Source organism: Hyperoodon ampullatus, assembly GCF_949752795.1.
Source record: "Hyperoodon ampullatus genome assembly, chromosome: 1".
Classification (NCBI taxonomy): domain Eukaryota; kingdom Metazoa; phylum Chordata; class Mammalia; order Artiodactyla; family Ziphiidae; genus Hyperoodon; species Hyperoodon ampullatus.
In genome coordinates, this window is record NC_136914.1 from 95,524,307 (window position 1) to 95,542,709 (window position 18,403).

General features: G+C 43.3%; 1 protein-coding gene across 1 annotated transcript; it reads right to left on the reverse strand.

Annotated features, from left to right (window-relative positions):
* Window positions 1-2,545: 2,545 nt before the first annotated feature.
* Window positions 2,546-8,890, reverse strand: SPINK2 (serine peptidase inhibitor Kazal type 2; the record flags this gene model as incomplete). Its single annotated transcript, XM_079710996.1, has 4 exons — window positions 2,546-2,591; window positions 3,367-3,476; window positions 8,137-8,200; window positions 8,826-8,890. 4 exons carry the CDS (start codon window positions 8,888-8,890, stop codon window positions 2,546-2,548), a joined length of 285 nt encoding a protein of 94 aa, XP_079567122.1.
* Between the last annotated feature and the right edge of the window lie 9,513 nt (window positions 8,891-18,403).

Genomic DNA, 18,403 nt, shown 5'->3' on the forward strand with positions numbered 1-18,403 from the left:
GCTGTGACTCAGGCAGATGTTTTCACCTGGAGCTGTTACAAAAGACTCATCTCCTGTCAGGTCAGGAAGCTGCTAGGATATGATCTGGAGCTGCCAATTCTGCCTCCCACACAGCGGGTAAAGCTAGTCTATGAAGGAAGCTGTTTATGCTGAAATAAACAGAGATGAGACATGAAGAGACAGGGAGTCCTGATGGGTTAGAGGCCCTAGTCCCAGGCACCCTCTGAGGCTAACGGCCCCCCATCCCCCCACTCTTCTGCAAATATGACTAAATGGGCCAATTTCCTCCTTACCTAAGGCTAGTTTGAATTGGGATTCTTCCAGTTTCAACCATGAGACTCCTAATATCTGAATACAGATCAGCAGAGCTGGGTAACTTATGGCACAATAAAATACTTTTAAGTGTAGCTTTTAAAAAGAACAAACTACATATATTGATGTAAAAAACAAATATAAGGAGAGAAGCAAGTTTACAGGACAGGGGTGTGTTTGTGTGTGTGTGTGTGATTTTACATACACCACATACTTACGGAGACTGTGTTCCAAAAGGTTAATATTGGTCACCTCTGGAGGCTAGTATGGGAAAGACTTTCACTTTTTAAATATATTTCTGTGTATTTTTAAAAATAAATTTATTTATTTTTGGCTGCGTTCGGTCTTCGTTGCTGCGCATGGGCTTTCTCTGCTTGAGGTGAGTGGGGGCTACTCTTCATTGCAGTGTGCGGGCTTCTCATTGCGGTGGCTTTTCTTGTTGCAGAGCACGGGCTCTAGACTCACAGGGTTCAGTAGCTGTGGCACGTGGGCTTAGCTGCTCCACAGCATGCAAGATTTCCCCAGACCAGGGCTCAAACCCGTGTCCCCTGCATGGGCAGGCAGAGTCTTAACCACTGCACCACCAGGGAAGCCCTCTGTGTACTTTTTTAACTTTCTGAAAATCATACATCACTTTTATAAAACTTTTAAGCCAAAAATAACTACAGGACATAATGTAATTGTGGCACATTTATGTTATACAACTTCCCACTTCATTAAAAACAGAGGTCTGGGAATTTGGAGACCAGGCTTCTAGTCCAGACTGTTTTGCATGTATTCTATAACCTTGGGCAAGTTGGTTTGCCTCTGCAGGCCTCAGGTTCTTCCTCCCTAAGAGGGGTACTTAAGTAACAGTAGCTACTATTTCAGTGGTTTCCATGTGCCAAGTGCTGTGCTGAGCAGTTTCCTCACAGCAGCTCCATGGGTTGAGCATTATCCCCCTTTTCCAGATAAGAAAACAGAAGCTCAAGTAAGTGTTGGAATCAGAATTCAAATTCACGTTTAGCCCATCCCCCAAAGCCATGTTCTTTTCACTACACACTCTCCCAGCCACCTCTTGCCTCACGGTCTCACAGTTTCCTGGCCCTGGAATGCACTTAAACCCAGGACTTGACTCAAAATCCTCTATCTGGAAAACACTATCTTTCTAAATTAAACTTAGGTCACTTTTGTTATTGCTATGTCTGTTCTTTTTTTTAAAAATATTTTATTTATTTATTTGGCTGAGCCAGGTCTTAGTTGTGGCATGCAGGATCTCTCAGTTGCAGAATGTGGGATCTAGTTCCCTGACCAGGGATCAAATCCGGGCCCCCTGCGTTGGGAGCGCAGAGTCTTAGCTACTGGACCACTAGGGAAGTCCCTATGTCTATTCTATGTTACATCAAACTCTGACACAGAATGTCTCAATCTCAGCACTACTGACATTTTGGACTGAAAATTTCCTGGTTGTTGGGAGCTGGATGTGTTTGGCAGCATCCCTGGCTTCTACCCGCTATATGTCAGGAGCACCCACCCTTCAAGTTGTGACACCAAAAATGCTTCCAGACATAGTCGCAAATGTCCCCTGGGGGATAATCACCCAGGGTTGAGAATCAGTGTCCTAAAAAAAGGGAAAAGGCAAATTCCTTCATTAACCCTGAAGGAACACTGTTTTGAAAGGAGTTATGGAATCTTATAAGTATTTTTACCTGCATGATTCTTGGACTCTACCAGCTCAGGCTAAAGTCAGCTCCAGTGTCTCATCTCACATTATTTGCTCCGTGCAGAAAACTGTACCAGTTACGCATACATTACATATCCAAGATTTAGGGAAATGGTGAAGGAGAATAAACTTTGCCCTCTAAAAAAATGACTCCACTTCTCCCTTAGTGAAATTCACTTTTGCCTCAGAGGGAAAGAGCCACATGAGGCTGCTCAGTGAGAATGGATATTCAACAGGGAATAGTGGTAATTGAATACGATGCTGATTTTATTCCAACTAAATAAAGCAACACATAAGTCATCTGGGCAATAAACTTAACTCAAGGGGCAAAAGCCAAGAAACAAGTATTTTTGTTTGTTTGTTTTAATTATTAGTCACAGTCCATGGCTCTCTTCCATACCTCATCTCAGAAAATGTGGGTTAACATATTTCACACAAAGTAACATAGGAAAAGAGAAAAAGGGAAGATGAAATTCATTTAGTGTGCAGTTAAAGGTGGTTTCTCCAATTTCTCTTCTGTGAACTTTTCTATCAGCATGGTTCACTTCGGATTATTTTAATATCATGACCATCTTCCCTGCAAAATGAACAACCATAAAAACACATTTATTATCTACCATATTGAAACTGTCCCCCTCTTTGTATTAAAAAGACCCATGTCATTATACATTAGATTCTTTCCAGGATGACACTTAATTAGTCATTTTTAAAGCTAAATCTAGGAAATGATGAGGGCGAAAGCCCAACTCTGACATTTTTTTCCTAAACCAATGGCACAAGGAACTATCCCCAAAGAATCACTCTGAGAAGACCTAGTAATTTCCTGAAGACTGAGTTCAGAGAATGGACCCCTGAAATACAAAGCAGCATACCTGGAGGGGGAGTCATGATCAGCTGAGCTGGTCAGGTAAGTTACATGAAGGGCATCAGGTATAATATCAATACACTTATTACTGAGCATTCTAACAGGTAGAGTTATTAAGATCTGTTTTCTGACCAGTAGGGGAGGCTGTGTAGGTCGCCTGTACAAGCCCTCTGAATTTAATAGAACATTTAGTACTCCACAGAGTTTAACTACTAAATATATTCTTAATTTTGGGAAACTACCCATCCCTGGATAGTAACATCACTTCATTATTTGGTCTATAATTGATTAATCACTCACCTCATTCTCTAACCTTGACCTAGAAAATGTACTGAAGGAGTCTGTGTCTTTTAAAATGTCAGTCTTAAAATAGAACTACTTATGTCTCATTTGATTCTTATGTCCAAGAGTCACAACTTCCTAAGTAATCAAAATGCAAGATAAGAACTAAAGAAAACTTGGCTAGTTTATACTGTAAAATTGTTACCTGATTTTCATGCACAGAGTACATTCATTGGGATACGTGGACATGTCGCTTCCACACACGGGGTTAAAGTCCCTGGGACATCCTGGTAATTCATACTGATCGCAGTTTGGCTAGAAAAGGGAAAGGAAGATAGAAATTGGAGAATAACTTGAGACGTTCTCATCACAAAATAGCTGAGGGGAGGACAAAGTCCCAAGTTTCCCTAGATTTCCTAGAAACAGCCTACAGAAATATTTCTATTTTCCACGCACAAAAAAAGTTTTTCTAATGCAAAAATCAGATGCAGTGTTGAAGCAATGGGTCAATACCTGCTATGTTAAGAAAAGGACCTCAGAGGGAGGTTCTGTCTGGCTGATTTTTAAATGAATGTCCAAGACATGTCACCAAACCTACTTTACTATCCTCCAGCTTCATAATTTGCTCTTCACTACCACCTCCATGAGAATGTCCTGTTACATTCCACCTAATCCCTGGGCATAATGCCCAGACACACTCGGGAATCCTGTCTGGACTTTTAAGATACTGGCATTTAAGCAACAGCATTAAAGAAAGCAGTAGGTTCAGAATTAGACCTCAGGGGTTGTTATGGGATTAATTATGTCCACCCAGAAAGATATGTTAAAGTCCTAACCCCCAGTACCTCAGAATGTGACCATATATGGAAATAGGGTCTTTATATAGGTAATCAACTTAAGGTTAGTAGAATTGGCCTTAATCCAATATGACTGGTGTCCTTATAAAAAGGGAAAATTTGGACACAGAGTCACACACACAGGGAAGATTGTGTGAAGACATGGAGAGAATGTCATTTACAAGCCAAGGAATGCCTGAGGCTACCACATACTAGGCGAGAGGAAGAAAACTTCCTCTCTCGGAAGGAAGCAACCCTGCCAACACCCTGAGTTTGGACTTCTAGCCTTGAGAACTGTGAGACAATCCATTTCTGTTGTGTAAGATACTCGGTTTGTGGCTTTATTACGGCAGCCCTAAGAAACCGATATGGGGTCATGGAACTCAACCCTCAGATTTCATGGAATTGAGGCCAGATAGGTAAAATGTCTTGTGCACAGCCACTAGTCTCTAGCAGGGCCAGGACTAGAAATGGTCACAATAGTCACACCATGGTGTGCAGAGTCTCACTTTAATAACAGGTTAAATATATGGCCTGCTGTATTTCTGTTTTGTGTGTGCGTGTATGTTTTAGTAAATAGTGATTACCTTTCCTCACTTCAGAGTAAGTCACACTGTTTAGCACTCTTAATAACTGAATTACACATTTCTACTGACATTATCTGGATTTATAAAGTGCTAAGCAGGGCTGGCCTTGGACCAAACTCTGAAGTAAAGGAATTTTTTGACTCTTTCCATCCTCTGTTCAGCCCTCTATCTCCATTTCGGAGCCTGATGTGTTTCTTGCAGCTCCAGGCTCACTAAGATGATGCCTTCCAGGGCTTCCACAGGAGAGTAGATGCCCTCTTATCCAATGAGATTGGGACAAGTGGTTCTTGGTCATTTAACTGAAAAAGTCAATTAAAGCATGTAAACAGTACAAAAAATATAACATACCCTAAATATTTTATCTTAAAACATGTAAATGAAAATAAAATTGCCACACTTTTGATGTAAGGCAATGACAGGGCACATGGCCAGCTGTAACGCTACCTACACTAAGATAACCTCCCTTGCAGCTAGGTATGACCACATGATCAAGATCTGGCTGATGGAATACCAGTGGAATTATTGTGTAGTAGAGTCTGGGAACCTCCTTTAAAAGAAAGTTGGTACCTGTCCTCTGCTTCTCCCAATTTTTATTCTCCTTTGTCCATTCCTCCATCCTGCTCCTGGGTGCATGGAGCTCTACTTTTTAATCTTACAGACCAGGAAGACAAAGGCCACATCCTAAGATGGCATCTCTGTGAGCTGTTATTTTGAGTTGTTGTTTCTTGCAGCTGAATCTAATCCTACCTGACACAAGATATGAGACTTTTCCTATGAATGTTTCAACTAGAGTTTTGTGTACTAACACTGCAAAAATCATACCCACAATAAATCACCTATGATTTCTTGTTTTGATTTCTTTAAAATGGAATTTCTCAACCCCATTCATATTTTGGACCAGATAATTCTCTGCTGTGTGAGGCTGTGCACCGTAGGATGTTCAGTAGCATCTCTGTTCTCTATCCACTAGATGCCAGTGACAACTCCCTGGTCATGACAATCAAAATGACAGTCTAAATGTCTGCTGGGGGGTAAAACTGCCCCTTTTTAAATATGGTAAGACTTTATAGACACTGGCACAGCAAGGTAATGTACAATTAAAAAAAATAATTCCCCAATTATTTTCAGTTGTTTTACCTACACCTAATTCAATTTGTTTTTAGCATTTTGTCTTTCAGCAAGTCTTTCAAAAGCATTTGACACATTTCTCATATAAACAGCTTTATTTCTCTACACTTATGTTTATGCTGTCTTTACATCTTTAATTAAAATAGGACTGGCAACTGGCATAATAGGCTTGTGAACACACACACCTGAGTCTTGGTCAGCACATAACACTACTGATGGAAAATAAGCTTTACTGGCATACAGGAGGGTAGTTAAGCAAGAAGGTAACCTGTCTATAACCAGTGAGTAATCGATCTGCTGTGGGAATCGTTTGGAGAGAAAGGAGAGGGTCGTATGTGAGTCTGCTTAAATGCAGGATGCCTGATTGAGTTTTTACTGTTATTATCCCCCATTTTCTGAAAGAAAATCAAACCCAAGAAAACTGAGTCATCTGATCAAAAGTAATATTGGGCACCCATTAAGTGCTGAAGACTGGGTATCAAATAACAAATAAGACATCATCCATGACCACAGGAGTATACTGCCTACTAGGGGAAGACAGGCAATTACAATTCAGTGCTATGATGGGCTAGTGAAGAGCACCAATCTGGAGTCAGAATGCCTGAGTTGGACCCATAGTTGCACCATTTCCATGTGACCTTGACCAAGGGGATAATAATGGTACCAACTTCATAGCGCTGTAAAAAGTTAAATGAGGGAATTCCCTGGTGGTCCAGTGGTTAGGACTCCGCACTTTCAGTGCCAAGGGCCTGGGTTCAATCCCTGGTTGGGGAACTAAGATCCCACAAGCCTTGCTGCGTGGCCAAAAAAAAATTAAATGACTTATTCTACATAAAGAATTTAGAACAGTGTTTGGCACATAGTAAATGGTATCTAAACATTTAGTGTTGAAGAAAATCAGAATTTGTCACCCCCAAAATATGGCTCTATGACATAAAAATTATTTTGAGCTAAAGGCAGTTAATATGCAGCTCTCTCTCTCTTCCCCTTTTCTGCCTAAAGGCAGGATATAAATTCTCCTTTAGTGGAGATGACTCTGGACTCTGTATCAGTCCAGAAATGGCACCTGAGGAATCTGCAAACAAACCTTACTTCATTAGTTCCCTCCCACTATTTATCTTCCCACTGTTTGCCACCCTTGGAAGCCTAAAGCCATTTTCCTTTGTCCTGTCATTTATCTACAAACTTATTGCTCTCTGGTAAAGATGCTATATAAGGCAGATTTCTAAGCCACCTCTTTGAGTTACTCATCTCTTGAGTGCTCCCATGTGTATGCACAATGCACTTGTTAATAAACGTTTGTTTATTTTTCTCTTGTTAACCTGTCCTTTGTTATAGGGGCCCCAGTTGAGAACTTAGAAGGGTCGAGGAAAGATTTTTTTCCTCCCTACACTAGCATGGTGGTGATGATAATGCAGTGTAGTTTGAATGGAAGCATGGAGAAAGTGCATTTATATCTGCTTTGGAGGAAAAAAAAACAGAGTGGGAAGATTTCCTGGAAAAGGTCTACACTGAATTGAATACTCAAAGTTACCTAACCCACTGAGGTCAATATCCCCATATGTAAAATAATAATATCTATCTATCTTACAAGGTCATTGTGAGAATTGAGAGACTGCATATACAAATGGACAGTGTCAGACCAGATATTAAAATAGAACTCTGACCCATAACCTGTAGCAACTTGCCTAGGAAACCAACCCATTACTTAGAATAACCAACCCAAGAAGCCAACCTGCTATAAATTAGACTTGTCAGAAGTCAGATGGCAATCTCTAGTGACAGTCCAATAAGCCAAACAGTAAGCTCTGTAACAATTGGCCAAAATGGCCAGGCCTTGATTAATAACTGATAGTTCCCCTAAATTTTTGTTCCTGCTTCCAACTTAGGACCAATCAGAGAAAGCCAATATGCCCTCCTAACCAATCACATAGGATTCCTGCCTTTAGTTACCCACTTACAGCCTCCCCATGCCAACAGCCTTGATCAGGGCACACCTGATGCTTTCCCTTTTTCCCACTTTAAAGCTTTCCCACTCCTCTGCCTTTGAGTCTCTGCCAAAAATGCAGGTGATATGCCTGATTCACTTGCTTCAACAAGCTCTGAATAAGAAGCTTTTGCTTCTTCTCATTTGGTTGACCTTCCCTTGCTTACACAGAATTTAATTTGACAATATACATAAAATGTCTAGTACAAGGTGTAACTATTAGGGAAACAAAGCCCTGAGGCCTTCAAGGCCTGAGCTATTGTCAACCAAATTTTACATTGTGATCCGTATCAAAAAGCCTGCCTGAGAATCTGGTTTCTAAAGAAGCAGTCCACTGTTTCGAAAGTGGCAGGTCAGACCTGAAAACCAGCCCCCAACCCAAACTGTTGAGGGCTTCACTGTATCAGTAGAAACAATACAAGTGGTTTCCTACTTACTGTTCTGTATTCTGAAGGGTGAGCAAACTGAGTGTTCAAAGAGGCTGCAAGAAGGAAACAGACACTTTAAAGCATGGGGTTAATTAAGGTCAATTCTTGTTCATAAGGGTTTTTAAAATTCAGCTTGTAATTTATACGGGCCACGTGTCTCCCTTTCCCTCTGATGCCTAGCTTCTTTGAACTCCCCCTAAGAAGTATGTTCAGTTGTGTTCTGGCACCTCTCCTAGCAGGCACACAGAGAACATTTGGTACCGGTTCCGTAACTGACCACGCTAATAGGATTGCTTGAGAAACTTTGGGGCTACCGAATAAAAGTTAGAGAAGAAACTCAATAATTCACGATGTTCGTTTCCTGTGTGGCTCAAGGTAATAAATGCAAAATTTGACATTAGGTGTTACTACTTTAACTCCATTTTTTTTCGGTACGCGGGCCTCTCACTGTTGTGGCCTCTCCCGTTGCGGAGCACAGGCTCCGGACGCGCAGGCTCAGCGGCCATGGCTCACGGGCCCAGCCGCTCCGCGGCATGTGGGATCTTCCCGGACCGGGACACGAACCCATGTCCCCTGCATCGGCAGGCGAACTCTCAACCACTGCGCCACCAGGGAAGCCCTTAACTCCATTTTAAATGGGCATCAAGTCTGGCTGGACTAAGGCGCCTTTCTCATGAGCTCCAGAGTGCCGGGCGCACCTGGCATTCACAATTCCTGATTCCTGTACATCTCCTGCTGAGGTTCCGTAGCGCCCCTGGTACATAAAAACCCAACTCCCGATCTTGGGCTCCAGGAAATCTGCTTTAAGGGAGAAAGAGCAGACAGCAGGGTCGCTAAGAAGATGCTGGGAACGAAGCCCAAGCAAGAACTAAAGAGGGTTGCTGGCTTCACAACGCCAGCCCCGCACACCCCCAAGTTCGTGTCCCCAACCGCCAGTAACGGGTGCGCGGAGGGGCGCCAAGGCCGCCCGGACCCGGGCAGGGGCAGTCGCCAGCGAGACCCCCTCTCGGTAACTCCTTGGCCGGTCCTGCGCGGAGCAGGCCCACAGGTGAGCGTTACCTGCCGAGTCCCAGCAGACCAGGAGCAACAGCCCCAAGCGCAGTGCTTCGAGCGCCATCCTCCCTCCGCGGCCGGCGGTCGGGTCCCCGCGCTCCAGCGCCCGCGCGACACGGAGAGCGCCCTCGGGTCGGACACGCGACAGGGTGGGGTGAAGGAGGGGCGGGTAGGAGGAGGAGGAACGGAGCAGGTAGGAGGAGGGGGGAGGGGCAGGAAAGGACGCGTGGGGGGAGGGGGAGGGGAAGGCAGAGGAGGGGTGGTGGCTAGCCCCCCATCTCCTCACCCCGCTGAGGATGAGAGTAAGCAGTTAGAGGGCCACCTCTCCCTGCATCAAACAAGAACCTTGTAAGAGCCCTGGATAAGCTTGTGGGCGCTCAGTCAACCTCAGTTTCTTCAGCATCTGCTCTGTACCAAGCAGTGTTTGGGGCTGAACTTAAAGGCGTCCCTGCTGTCTGGAAGCTTTCCAGTGTAGGTGTTGGGGGAGAGGTAACAGAGGGAACTCCAAAACAAGTGAATACAATAATTTCGAAAATTAGGTGCTAGAGAGTTGGGAGCGGGGAGGAGAAGACTTGCCATTGGGAGGTCAGGAAAGGCCTTCCAGAGGTGGCATTTAAGCTGAAAGCTGAAGGATGAGAAGGAAGCCTGGTGAAGACCCTGGGGACAAGTATTCCAGGCTGAAGGAAAAGTGAGTGCGGAAAACTGGAGGCAGGAACCAACTCAGTGTGTTCAGCTGGAGCCCTAGGTGAGGGAGGGGGAACGGGGAGGGAGATGGAACCACAAGGTCATGAACATGTGTGGTCATGTAGGCCATGATAAGGGGTTTGGATTTGTTCCTGTTGCTGTGGGAAGCCAGTGGAGGATTTTAAGCAGGGGCATTGCCCTGATATGACTTACGTCTTAAGAGATTGGATGAAGAATGGAGGAGATAGGTAAGAGCGGAGGCAGGGGTGGGGGTGGAGAAATTCGGTGGCTTTTACAGTAATCCAGGCAAGGGATGGTGGCAGCTTGAACTGGTGGCTAACAGGGGACTGGTGAGATGTGGTCAGATTCAGGACGTCTTTTGGAGGCAGAACCAATTGGAGTGAAGAGAAGAATCAAGGATGCTTCCAGGGATTTTGTCCTGAACAGGTGGATGTGTGGTGATGCCATTTCTGTGATGAAGAACGTTTGGAGAGGATGCTTATTAGACCTCCAAGTGGACATGTGGACAAGGCAGTTGGAATTACAAATTTGGAGCTAGAGATATAAATGCAGAAGTCATCAGCATATCAATGGTATGCTGACCCAAAGCCCAGGGGAAGAGTACCGCATGGGTCAGAGGTCAGAGCCCTGGGGCACTACTATGTGCAGAACTCTGACAGATATGGAGAACAAGGAACAAGCCAGTGAAGGAGGAAGAAAACCAAGCTAGAGTCTGGGGTTGCTGAACTGTGGAGCAGCACTGCAACCATGTCAGTTGCTGCTGCATGGTTGGGAATTAGGAGGACTGAGCATTGTCGTGAGCTTTGGCTAGTCACTGACGACCCTGATAAGATCTTTTTCAGAGAAGTGATGGGTTCCAGAGCCCAAATGGCCTGGTTGAAGGGATGAGGTGAGAAAGTGGTGACAGAGAGTGTAGACAGTCCTTGTGAGTTTTGCTATGAAAGGGGAGCCAGAGGTGGGCAGTTAGTAGCCTATGAAACTTCCGAGTCTTCTGGGGATCATGTCAAAAACTCTCAAGTATCTTCCCAGCTCCGTTGTCTTAGGAGGAAACCAAAGTTCCTACTATGGCCGCCAAGGCCTCTGCTGGTCTCTTACTGCCCTCCCCTGACTCACTCTTCCGCAGCCCCACCGGGCTCCCTGTTCCCAGCTAGTGCCTTTGCACTTGCCTTTCCCTCTGCTTACATATCTATGGAGCTCCCTCCTTCCCTTCCTTCTGTTGCAGTTCACATGTCCCCATATCAGAAGTGCCTTTCCTGACCGTCCTATAAAACCATAGTGCCCCTCCTTTCTATTCTCCTTAGCCTGCCTTATTTTCCCTCCCCCATAGGGTTTATCTCAACTTGACTTTAAAAAAAAATTTATTTATGGACATCCTCATGTCAGTTCCTAAAGGGGAGTGATTCTTTTTGGTTCATGGCATATTTCCAGCACCTAGAAGAGTACTGCTCAACAAATATTTGTTAAATGATTAAATGGATTCCTACGGAGTCGGGACCTTAGCTTACCTAAAAGTATGGTCCACAGAAAAAAAAGCAAACACCAGCATGCATAAACAAAATGGCTCTTTGGTTAAGAAGGAATTAAACTTTGATTTCTTGTTTTGCATGCATTCATTTCTTAGTATAACATGGCTGTAAAGAGTTTTGGAGTCAGATACTTGCTCTGCAAGTTACTTTACAAGCTCTGAATCTCAGAGCTTCCACTTTTGCCTTCCCTCTATAAAATGGGTATTATAATATAGAATCTTGGGAGTATTAAATGAGAAAATGTACATAAAGAACTTAGGACACAGTGGACTCAATAAATTTTTGTCTCTTGCCATCTTCTCCATGATGGCATCTGTAACAAAGACAGTTATTCAGTTTGTAAGTGATTAGGCACCTGCCCCAAACTCACATCACATTGGCCACTGTGTTGTTTCAGAGCTGGACATCACGAGCCTACAGGCAGTGACATTTTCTATTTCTCTTACTTCTCTAACCCTAGTGCCTAGCACTGTGCCTGACACAAGCTCAATAAATATTTGGTGAATAAGTAAATCTTTGAAATATTAAACTGACATCACAACAGGAAAGTAGACCAAAAAGAGGAAGACATAGGACCCAGGAAACAGGAATTCCAACCCAAGAGAGAAGCAAAGGAATTATTAGGCAGCAGTATAGCAGTCCTAGAGTTCAGCCAATCCAGAATGGAACAAGCAAGAGGCCCCTGGAGGCAGGTTCTAGAGGAGGAAGTAGATAGAATAAGAAATGTGTCTTACAGTAATTGAGATGAGATTGACATCAAAGGGGTAAAGTTTAGGGATTGATGTGCAACAAGAAAACTAAGAAAATGATTCACTATTTTGGAGAATGGGAGGCGAGGATGTGTGTATGTGGGTGATGCGAGTGATGGGAGGTATGACAGAGTTACGTCTTTCATAGTAAAAATCAAGGGATGAAATCTAAACCTGAAAAACCAAGAAGAGGCATTATATACATATTATTTAGAGATGAGAAGTTAACTGGTCAAATAATTAGTTAAAAGAGTACAAATTGGGGGCTTCACTGGTGGCGCAGTGGATGAGAGTCCGCCTGCCGATGCAGGGGACACGGGTTCGTGCCCCGGTCCGGGAAGATCCCACATGCCGCGGAGAGGCTGGGCCCGTGAGCCATGGCCGCTGAGCCTGCGCGTCCGGAGCCTGTGCTCCGCAACGGGAGAGGCCACGGCAGTGATAGGCCCGCGTACCGCAAAAAAAAAAAAAAAAGGTACAAACTGGATTCTTCCAGGAATTGGAAAATGAGGCAAGAGGGATGGAGTACGAGCAGCCCGCTGCTACTTTCTTAACAAACAGTGCATGTGTCATGGGCTGAACTGGGTCTCTGCCCCAAAGTTACGTTGAAGTCCTAACACCGAGTACCTCAGAATGTGACCATATTTGGGGACTTAATTAAGTTAAAATGGGGTCATTAGAGTGGACCCTAATCCAATATGACTGGTGTCCTTATAAAAAGATATTAGGATACAGACAACACAGAAGGATGAGCATGTGAGGACACAGAGAGAAGATGGCCATCTGAAAGACAAGGATGGAGGCATCGGAAGGAAACAAACCCTTGATCTTTGACGTCTAGCCTCCAGAACTGTAAGATAATACATTTTTGTTGTTTAAGCTACCTGGTCTGTGATATTTTGCTAGGACAGCCCTAGCAAACTAATACAACATGTACAGTGTTTAAAAAATTAAAAGTATCATTTTGTATTACAAGAATAATATTTTAAGAAATTAGCAAAAAAAAGAAAGGTTATTCTGAGATTCATTCATCAATGACCTCTAACAGTACCTCGTATGGTAAGAGAACATTTATTTACTGATTATTTTTTTTTCCCTTGAGAAACTCCCTTTGACATATCGACTGATTCTACAATACATACAAATTTTTGTGGCTATTCAGCAAACCTTAATGAGAGGTTTAGAGATGAGAAATAATTTGCCCAAAGAGGCACAACAAGTTAGTACACTGGCAGATCTGTTTCTTTTCTGCCTCCTATATCTGTGTGTCAGTGTTGATCTGTGACATACTCCCCTGGTTCTGTCCAGGTCTAGTCTGGAAAATACAGTCTACATCAAACAAAAAGATTCCTAAGCCCAAGCAGGTAGTTCACTCATTTGAAGTAACATATGCCCTTCATCCACATTCCCGCATAATCACAGAAGGGGGACTAGGCCAAGTAAGTAACTATGAAAACTATCCTGTATTCGTGTTCTCCCTCAGCTCTTTGTTTAGTTGGGCTCAGCTCTATTTGGTGATGTCTACTGCCATCTAGTGGAAATGAATTGACATTTTAACTAATGCCTCATTTTTAGGGTACTTTAGTTTTCGAAGAGCTCTCATTTTATCTTCACAATAACCTATGAAGCAGACATTGTTATTCCATTTTGCTTTAACTTTTTAGAAACACTTAATATTATTGAGCTTATTGTGCTTCAGACACTATACAGGAATGATCTTATTTATTCCCCGTATCAATTTTTTTTAATTTATTTATTTTAGGTTGCGTTGGGTCTTCGTTGCTGTGCGCAGGCTTTCTTTAGTTGCAGCGAGCGGGGGCTACTCTTTGTTGTGGTGCGCGGGCTTCTCATTGCAGTGGCTTCTCTTGTTGCGGAGCACAGGCTCTAGGTGTGCGAGCTTCAGTAGTTGTGGCACGTGGGCTCAGTAGTTGTGGCTCACAGGCTCTAGAGCGCAGGCTCAGTAGTTGTGACGCACGGGCTTAGCTGCTCCGTGGCATGTGGGATCTTCCCGGACCAGGGCTCGAACCTGTGTCCCCTGACTTGGCAGGCGATTCTTAACTACTGTGCCACCAGGGAGCCCACCCCCCTTTTCAATTTTGTGTGATCTGTGCATATTGCCTGTGTTGTTATCCCATTTACAGATGAGAAATCTAAGGCTTAGAGAATTTAAGCCTTAGATTTAAACCTCGGTAGGAATCAGGATTCAAACCCAGGGGAGGCACACATCACTAATACAAACCTTCTCCCCCTCCTTCTCCTTCTCCTCTTCCCTTTCCTCCTCCTCCATTTTCTTCTTCTCCTCTTCTCCTTCCCCTTCTTCATCTTCATCTTCATTATTGAAAACACTGTGATTATGTGCCAGGCATTTTCCTAAGTCCTGTACAGGTATTATATAACTTAATCCTCACAACAACTCTTATGAATTAAGTATAATTATTATTCCCATTTCATAGATGAGGAAATCAAGGCACAGAGCAGTTAAGCAAGTTAACTGAGGTCATCAGCTAGTGAAAGCGTAGCCAGAATTGGAACCCAGAGAATTTTGGGTTTTATTTTTATTTATTTTATTTTATTTATTTATTTTTGGCCATGCTGCACAGCTTGTGAGATCTTAGTTCCCCGACCAGGGATTTAACCTGGGCTCTGGCAGTGAAAGTACCAAGTCCTAACCACTGGACCACCATGGAATTCCCTGTTTTAATATTTTTAAAAGTTTAAATAAAGTTAACATTTGCTTCTCTGAAATCTATGAAGTGAATCTTTTCTTCCTTATTTCTTATTCTGTTTTCTAGCTTTATTGAGCTATCACTGACATATAACATTGTACAAGTTTAAGTATACAGTGTGATGATTTGATACACATAATATATGTGAAATGATTACCACAAAATAGTTAACACATCCATCACCTCACATAATCACAAATTGCGTGTGTGTGTGTGTGTGATGAGAACATTTAAAATCTATAATCTCAGCAATTTTCAAGTATATGATACAGTATTGTTAATCATAGTCACCATGCTGTATGTTAGATCCCCAGAGCTTTCTCATCTTATAACTGGAAGTTTGTACCCTTTGACCAACATCTCCCCATTTCCCCACCCATACAGCCCCTGGCAACCACCATTTTTATTCTCTGTCTCTATGAGTTTGGGTTTCTTTTATATTCCATGTGTAAGTGAGGTCATACAGTGTTTGTCTTTCTCTGTCTGACTTGCTTCACTCACCACACCACAGGGCCCTCAGGGGAACACCAGGGAGCATTATATTATTCCAGACCCCATGCTCTCAACAGTAAGCAGTTTCAGAAATAAAGTTAATTTGTCTCCTCATTATAAAATTAATACATATTTAGAAAAGCACAAAGAAAAAAATCACTCAAAATTCTGTCTCCCGGGACTTCCCTGGTGGACCAGTGGTTAAGACTCTGTGCTCACTCCCAATGCAGGGGGCCCGGGTTCGATCCCTGGTCAGGGAACTAGATCCCACATGCATGCCGCAACAAAGATCCCGCATGCCTCAACTAAGACCCGGCACAGCCAAATAAACAAATATTAAAAAAATAAATAATTCTGTCTCCCAAACACAATCAAAATTAATATTTGGTGTCTTACTCCTAGCCATAATTCTAAGCTACTTTGATTTTAATATAGCTGTGATTGTACTATAAAAACCATTTTGGGTTGTTTCTTTTATTTAATATTTTAACTTAAACATTTCCAATATCCCCAAACTCTTCATAATTGTTACTGTGAATAGGTCCTTTACTAACATTATAACTTGTGTAATGCCTTCTATGGGTCAGGTACTGGTGCAAGGAATTTCTATGTATTTATTCCTTTCATCTTCACAACAAACCTCATAAGATAGAGAGTATTTTTAGCCCTATTTAGATGGGGAAACTGAGACACAGCTGGTAAGTGATGCAGCTTGGATATGAACCTCCACAGTCTATGCCATCATCTAACTGAGGAGGCAAGGATTTAAATTGTTTATATTTTGAATCAGTTACTAAAAAGCACATGGAGAAGCACTAACAGTTTTGCCATTAAATTGTAAGAAACATTTATGAAAAAAATAATGATGGTGATTAATGTGTCACTTATTAAAGAGGCAAAATTTGCATATAATTAGATAAAGCCCAGAAAATAGAGAAGAGTATTAATAGTCACCATTTATCAAGTAATAGCTATGTACTTTTACATATGTTATCTCTAATCTTCACTGCGACCTTGTGAAATAGTTAATATTATTTCCTGTTCATATGATGAGGAAAGGAAACCAGAGAGGAGTAATTTGCTCAAGATCACAAAGCTAATACGTGCTGAAGCTGGGTTCACTCACAGATTTTTTTACTTTAACCTTAAATTCTCATCTGCAAGCTAAACTCTAGAGCTGCATACTGTAGGAATTAGCCATGTGGCTATTGAACACTTGAAAATGTGGCTGGTGTGAAGTGAGATGTGGTGTAAGGTTAAAATACACATCAAATTTCAAAAACTTAACAGAAAAAGGAGTGTAAAATATTTCAATGATTTTTATATGGATTATATGTTGAAATTATAACAGTTTGTATTTATTGAGTTCAATAAACTATGATGACAATTATTTTCATGTTTCTTTTCACTTTTAAATGTGGCTGCTAGAAATTTCAGATTACACACGTGGCACACATATTTCTATTGCTTAGTGCTGCCATAGACCAGCACCTCTTAAACTTTAATGTGCAGATGAGTCACTTGGGGATCTGAATTAAAATACAGATTCTGGGCTTCCCTGGTGGCGCAGTGGTTAAGAATCTGCCTGCCAATGCAGGGGACACGGGTTCGAGCCCTGGTCCGAGAAGATCCCACATGCCGCGGGACATCTAAGCCCATGCGCCACAGCTACTGGAGCCCGCGTGCCTAGAGCCCATGCTCCACAGCAAGAGAAGCACTGCAACAAGAAGCCCACGCACGGCAATGAAGCGTAGCCCGGGCTCACTGCAACTAGAGAAAGCCCATGCGCAGCAACTGAAGATCCAACGCAGCGCAGCCAAAAAAATAAAAAACAATAAATCGATAAATTAAAAAATAAATAAAATAAAATACAGATCCTGATGCAGGAAGTCCAGGGTAGGACCTAACATTCTGCGTTTCTAAGCACTCTCAATGAAACCAATGCTGCTGGTCCAGGTGGAACACGTTGAGGAGCAAGGCTCTAGATGGGAGGGAGGCGGGGGAGATCAGCATTAGAACCCTTAGCAACACCTGTGTTTGGGGGAATAAAGGGAGGCTCCAACGCGGGGAAGCGGGGAGGTGGCCTGAGAAGGTTCTTGCAGAGCCAGGACAGTGTGTTGTTGGGGAGTCCAGGGTGGCAGCATGTCAAGGCGAAATAATCAACAGCAACGCCTGTGAAGAGACTAATCGGGGCCTTGCTGGTTTGTCGACGAAGAGGCTACTGATGAATGCTGCGAGGACAGTTTCGGTGAGTAATGAAAATGGAAAGCATATGTCAGAATGTTGGGAAATAGGACAAGTGGACCTGGTCGCTCTCTCTTTTCCTAGAACGACAGGGAAAAAACAGTAGCTAAGGTCTTCCCTGGTGGCGCAGTGGTTGAGAGTCCGCCTGCCGATGCAGGGGACACGGGTTCGTGCCCCGGTCTGGGAAGATCCCACATGCCGTGGGGTGGCTGGGCCCGTGAGCCATGGCCGCTGAGCCTGCGCGTCCGGAGCCTGTGCTCCACAACGGGAGAGGTCACAGCAGTGAGAGGCCCGCGTACCGCAAAACAACAACAACAAAAAAAAACAGGAGCTAAGGCTGATGTCAGGGGCAAGTGAGAGAAAGTGGGATGAGGAGTGTAATGGATTATGGGGACACTTGTTTGGTTTGATTTTGCAGGGGGGGAGACCTGAGTCTATGACTTATGCAGAAAGGGAAGGGTGTGAGGGAGAAGTTAGCCCAGAGAACATGGGCAACTTCTCTCCTAAGTAAAGGAACGGCCTCACTGAATGTCAGCTGTGAGGCCGTGCCAGGAATAAATATGACACAGCCTCTAGCTTCGAGGATCTCACAGTCTCGAGTACTAAGAGACCTGTGTGCCCCTTCCGTGAAGCCCTGAGAAGGCAGTAAAGCTGGCATGGATTAGTGATGAGCAATCTCTTCTACATGAGGCCCAAATCAGGAAAGATGTATATGATCCCCAATTTTCCTCACAGTTACATTTAAGTGTTCTATATTTCTTGTATGGTCAGGCCATCGAAGATG